Source organism: Petaurus breviceps, unplaced genomic scaffold, assembly GCF_028583685.1.
Source record: "Petaurus breviceps papuanus isolate PSGF00001 unplaced genomic scaffold, PetGlider_PUasm1.0 90667, whole genome shotgun sequence".
NCBI lineage: Eukaryota > Metazoa > Chordata > Mammalia > Diprotodontia > Petauridae > Petaurus > Petaurus breviceps.
In genome coordinates this window covers 1,046,114-1,052,378 of record NW_027187302.1, presented here as the reverse complement: position 1 = coordinate 1,052,378, position 6,265 = coordinate 1,046,114, and the positions used below count along the sequence as shown (strand labels likewise).

At 35.8% G+C, this 6,265-nt stretch overlaps 1 protein-coding gene across 1 annotated transcript in view; it reads right to left on the bottom strand.

Annotated features, from left to right (window-relative positions):
• Window positions 1-1,098: 1,098 nt before the first annotated feature.
• RIPPLY2 (ripply transcriptional repressor 2) overlaps window positions 1,099-6,265 on the bottom strand; it is a 5,987-nt gene continuing 820 nt past the window's right edge. The window contains exons 3-4 of the mRNA XM_069065050.1: window positions 5,248-5,312; window positions 1,099-1,325 (exon numbers count right to left, since the gene is read on the bottom strand). Coding sequence (XP_068921151.1) covers window positions 1,154-1,325; window positions 5,248-5,312 — 237 coding nt within the window. The 3' untranslated portion in view covers window positions 1,099-1,153. The remainder of the gene's footprint in view (window positions 1,326-5,247; window positions 5,313-6,265) is intronic.

The following is a 6,265-nucleotide window of genomic DNA, read 5'->3' as shown; positions in this document are numbered from 1 at the left end:
TAGACGGAGTATACATACTGATTAAATCATGAAATTTTTTTTTGGAGGGGGGAAGGGAAGGCAATTGGGGTTAAGTGACTTGCCCAAAGTCACCAGCTAGTTAATTAGTCAAGTGTCTGAGGCCAGATTTGAACTCAGGTCCTCCTGACTCTGGGGCCAGTAATCTATTTATTGTACCACCTAGCTACCATTAAATCATGAAACTTTTAAAGGAGTAATGAAGTACCTAATTATATTTCTGCTGACATCTGGAAAATTCTATAAAGGCTAGAAGGAAATACCAGATGATGTAAGATTCAAATTTAAAATTTAAATATTTATCCCTTGATTCACTCATTTATTCATGAAATACTTATTCAGTGCCTTTATGTGCAAAGCATAGTGGTAGGCAGTGGGGATACAAAGATTGATGATGACTTGGATATTGGAACCCTTTTCTAGAATTATGGAATATAAAGAAATGTAATGGGAGAGTCTAGACCTGTGATTTCATCCACACAGGGAACTCCCAGTGTGGATTCTTGTGTAATTTATAGTCTTGATTGCCCAGGACAGAAAGATCAGTGATATGCTCATGATCATATAACAAGTATGTAGCAAAGACCTTTAGAATAATAAATCTGTAGGTAGAAGGAACCTCAGAAGCCAACCAGTCCAATATCTTCATTTTTCAGATGAAGAAACTGAGGCCCAGGGAGTGACTTGTTTGAAGTCAGACAGGTAGTAAGTATCAGAGGTAGGATTTGAACCCAAGTCATCTGATTCCAAAGTCTGAGTTTTATCCAGTGTATCATGTTGGGAAAACAGGAATTTCCTCTTTCTTGACCACAAAGCTGGCTCTCTATCTACTATGCTATAGTTTCTCTCTCAAAACTTTTAATAAAAAAAACCCAAATTGTCACAACTTAAGTTTTAAAAATTAAAAATGATAAAAAAAATGCAATGAAAAGAAATATACTTGTTTCTGATAAGGTGCTAGCATTATAATTAGGAGTAGGGAAGCATGACAAAGGCCAAACTACCCTATCAATTGCAAAATATTTTAACATTTTATTAATAACTTACACACAAATAAATTATATTTTAAAAACACTATGATACATTTGTACATTGAAATTTTAATGCTATAAACTTTGAATTCCTTCAAAAAGAATCAATCCAATTCATTTCCTGAATCCTGTATCAGCTCCTCCTCCTCCTCCTCCTCATCTTCACTATCAGAATCTTCATAAAATGAAATTGTAGCTTGAATTGGAAAATTTTTCAGAAGAGATTCTGCTTCTTGATACAAGAAATCATAACATTTTGATTTGGGCCAAAATAGTCTGAAACAAGCGAACAACATAGCATGCTTTATTCTTCATATACATTTGTTTTCAGAATCCTTATAGTCATGAAATTCTCCCATTGATGCCCCAAGTTTCCACTGATCCAAAAGTTGATAGATGCCCTTTGTACGGTTTCATGAGGTTAGTATTAGTATCCTAGCTTTCATATGATAAAATTTCAACATATCTTACTAACTGATATTTTTTTTACCACTCCATCCCACCCTAAACAAGGTTCTAAGTTGAAAATGCACATACTTAAAGGACTGACCAATATTGCCTTCTTTTCACAGAAGTATAAGGTCTACATTTTCACTTGAATCAATGGTGCAGGATTTGTGTCACTTCCGCCACAATGGATATATTTATACTTACTAGAAATAATTTTATTTCCTAATTTCTAAATAGTTTGAAAAACAATTTAACCTGACTCAAGACTTTGAGTTCTGATAACAGCAGGTTGAAATATTACAAATTCTGCACAAAGACCATTTACATCTGAACCTTGCTTGAAATTAATAAATATTGCCTGATATGCCATGCCTATGATCAGCAAATATGATCATAGAGACTGTAAGATAGTCAGACTAAAAATAAAAAACAAAATTTTGTTTTTAAAAGCATTAATAATTAGATTAAAAGGTAGTACTACTTCCCATCCCTTAAAATAATCACTGTTGCTCACAGTTCAGATTGGGTTTGCTGTATATGAAATTTTCTCAGCAGCATAATTTTGTGGGTGAAATAGGTTGTGTGAATAACTAATTATAATCTCTGAATTTATTTAATATTAATTTTTAAATTTTATTATCCATTTCACAGATTTAATACATTTTTATTCTTTTCCAAGGTAACATCAACATACTGTACTGGTAATATTTTAAGTAAAGATAAGGTTTCAAAAGAGGTAGATTGACTATATAACGCAGAATTTAACAGTGTGAAAAAAATCCCACTGATTTTAAAAGGAATGTTATCTATATTAGCATTACTGGCTTTAAAAAATCTGAATAAGAAAATATACACTTAAAGGGGGAACATTCTGTTAAAAACAATCTTCACTGCATTTTTTTTCTAATAGAACTGTTTTTGGTATTTTTTCTGTCCTCCTGGAATCCATTTTGTGATTGTAACAAAATGACCATTTTGATGGAGGAAAAACATATTGAATTAAGTTGAAGAAAAAGTCTGCAAACATTCAGATTTTCATAAAATTCTCTTGTCTAGCCCTATACCAAAGTCTATAAATTTGCCTTTATCCCCCTTCCCTTGTAGAGTTAGCTTACTAGAAGCCATATCACTAAATTATGCAGCTTAAAATTATTTAAATTTTGCCCAAAACCTCCTCTGGAAGTATTTCTACTAACTCAAGCCCCCCAGCACAAAGCTCTATGAATCAGGAATCATATTCTTAAAATAAGATGATTCTGAACTTCAAAAAGTTTCATATTCTAGTTAGAAGTGAATTAAGCACAGATAACAACATGGTAAGCTGTCATGCCCTAACCAAAATATGAAAGTAATAAGGTTATTTTCCATAGTAATCTTGTAATTTGAACCTTGTACCCCTCAATCTAGATTGAGACTGCAACATCATCTTTCAAAATCAAAATCAAAGGAAAAATGACAGGACACTTCTCAATTCCAATATTTGATTATACACATTTATCCAGATATCAGAATTCCAACAGCCTCAGTTTTCCAGAACATTGCCCTGAACCTAAAAATGAAAAAGGCCTCAGAGGGTGTACCACTTTACATCCACCAAATGAACAAAAAGCATATTAAAAGCAATGAAACACTATGCTGGCAAGTTGTGTACAAACAGGTACAACCTATCCATTGTTGGTGGAATTGCAAACTTACAGGAACATTTAAAAAATAATCTCTTTAGTACATAGTAAAAGTCACAAAAATAATTATATCCTTTGATCCAACAATTTCACCGTGGGGAATGTCCCTGGAAAATGCTATCAAAACCAAAACTGAAAAGGAAGCTATATGTACAAAGATTTCCACAACAGCATATATAATTGTCAAGAAAGGAAGGAAGGGAGAAAAGAAAAGAAAAAGAAAAGAAACAGCACAAATGTCCAATAATAGGGGAACAGTTAAATAAATAGAGGTACATCAATGCAATGGAATACTATGATACATTAAGGGCAACACATATGAGGTTTACAAAGAAACCTGGAAGCTTTTATAGGAAATGGTATAAAACGAAAAAAGCAGAATGAGAAAAAGGATGTATGCAATATTCACAAACATTTCAGAGGAAAACTGAGTAAGAATGAATAGACAAAACTCTACTGGGGATTTAGAGTGACTAAAAATATGGTCATGCTGCTTTATGCATTGAAATTAAGCAATTTAAATGTAAATAGTATACAAGTTTAATTGATTATATTAATGTCCAGTGTTAATCATTTTAAACACACATCCACACACAAAAGAAAGAAAAAGGCCTCAGAGTTAAATTGGCTATAAGGCCCACTCATTTCACTCAAAGGAAAGGCTAAAGGCATTTTAGGCCAGAAAAAAAAAAAAACTGGAGAAAGGGGTGGAGATTAGACTTGTGTGTATAACCTTGTTACCCAGTTTCCCCTAATTTTTAGCAAATTAGAAGCACATATGGGGAATGGCACTTCCAGAGGCAGAAATAATAAAAAACTGAAAGCTGACATACAGCTGAACCTGCTGAATCATTAACTATAAACCTTTTACTATGAGAGAAAATCCACTATATACAGCACCTTATACCCTTGAGAGCATCACTGCATTAAAATTAAAGGACAATGAAAGGTTAATTATGTTCAGTGGACTCTGTCTAGCTGCAAAAATATAAAGGCTTTTGCAACTAGGAATAAGACATTAAATCTCTCAAGCCCCTAGGCAACTTTGTAAAATAGTCAGTTGCAAAACAGTTGCAGAAGATCAACATTGGTAGAGGGAATTTCCTCATCTGAAGAACCCTATACCAATTAAATTATTCTACAAACATACACATAATCTCATTTTTAAAGTATGCATTATACACACATATGTATTGTGTATATATTTATGTATACACACATATATACATATATAGATATGTATTTCCATTTAAACTGTTACAGCTCTAAGTTATTGCCTAACCGTGTAGGCTTTGGTTATATGGAAAATTCATTTATGTGGAACACCTCACTCTCCAACGTGTTAACTTTGTGTGTGAATCAATATGCTTACTAGAAATATTACCTCAGAGCTCTATATATAACTCCGTGAAATATACAAAGGCCAGAATGATGATCTTTGCATTTCGTTGGCAGCAGTGACTAACCCAAAAATCACAGAACTGTGAAAATGCTTTCATTCCAGGGATCTTCCCTGGACCACACAACCTTTCTGACTATAAAATGACAAATGACCATAATCTCTAGGGTCTTTCTTAGTCTAATTCCTAAGGATATCATCCCACCGTCCTAGTTAAATTACCAGCTTTGAAACTGTCATCTCACGTAGTTTCATTCCTCTTATTCATTTTCAACAGAAATGAAAAAGCGCTACTTGAATGACGCCAACTTCATTTACATCCTGCAGGCTTCTAAAACATCTGCAAGATGCAAGGTGACACTGCTGAGCTTCTCTGCATCTGAGATTCTCCCTAATGCTTCCCTTTATGATAAAATATTTCCCAAGAATTTATGACGTAATAGGTATAACAATTCTTTAGGTGGGGACAGGGAACTATCATATTCCTACATTTTGGTAGAGGACCAAAAAAATGAACCTGCAAACAGTAACACAGAATAGCTTAAAGAAGGAAGGAGGTCCTGGACCATCTGACACCCAGCCAACCAAGTCAATCGTGCAATTCCTTCCGACTGCTCTCCTTGGGTGGGTGAAAGAGTAATTAGAGGAGGTAAGACATGCCACTCACCTGACTGGATGTTTATACTGGGAAAGTTTTCCGGGGGTTTCTGTCATTGCAGGCATATCACACACCTAAGATTTAAATGAAAAGGAACCAAATTACTCACTTCATGGAGAAGCCGGTAGAATGGATCGTCTCCACTGTATATTCAGCCCCGCCTACCGAGCTCTGGAAGCCGCTGCAGATCCCTCTCTAGAACCAAATCTAAATCTATTTCAAGGAAAACAAGCATCGGATCCCAGTAGCAGAGGTTCTACCAAGTGGAATCTCAGGGATGGTAGAGATGCCCAATATAGGGTAGGGGCTAATGGGACAACAGGATCGTGACTTTAATAGTCACTTGGGTCCTGACCCTCCTATGTCAATGATCTGTGATTTCGTCAATGTGCGAATTCCTTCCAATGACGCAAATCGCAGCATTTCTCCTCCCCCTCACGCACTTTACGCCTCGCCCTAACTTGCTTATTTGCTGTTCCATCTCCCGCCTCCGTGCCTTTACCTCTGCCCTCCCCCATACCTAAAATGTTCTCCTTTTTTACCTGCTGACTCTTAGAATCCTTCGATACTACGGATCAGGCATTTTTAGCGCCCCTCCTCATTGCAGCTGGCAACCCAACTTAATGCTTTGTTAGGTGTTTGTATTCATGTATTGGTGAATGTGTAGTATTGCCCCCAGGACAATGCTGGCTCCTTAAAGGAGTGGGACTGCTAGGTTTTTGTACCCCCAGCACATAAGTCCAGTGCCAAGAAGATAATAGACCCTTAATAATTACTTGCTAAAATAAACTGAATCTTTCTACAATTCCGTAGTTACAACGTCGAAAGGCATCAGTCAAGAGAAATGAAGTTACTTGCCCAGGGTCACACCGTCCTCCTGGCCAGTACTTTCTTCTTGCCTATAAGTCTGACGTCTCATTACCTACAACTCTCCGCATTCGCATTCAAACCCTTCTCTCTCTGTCTCTCTCTGTCTCTCTCTGTCTCTCTGTCTCTCTGTCTCTCTCTGTCTCTGTCTCTCTCTGTC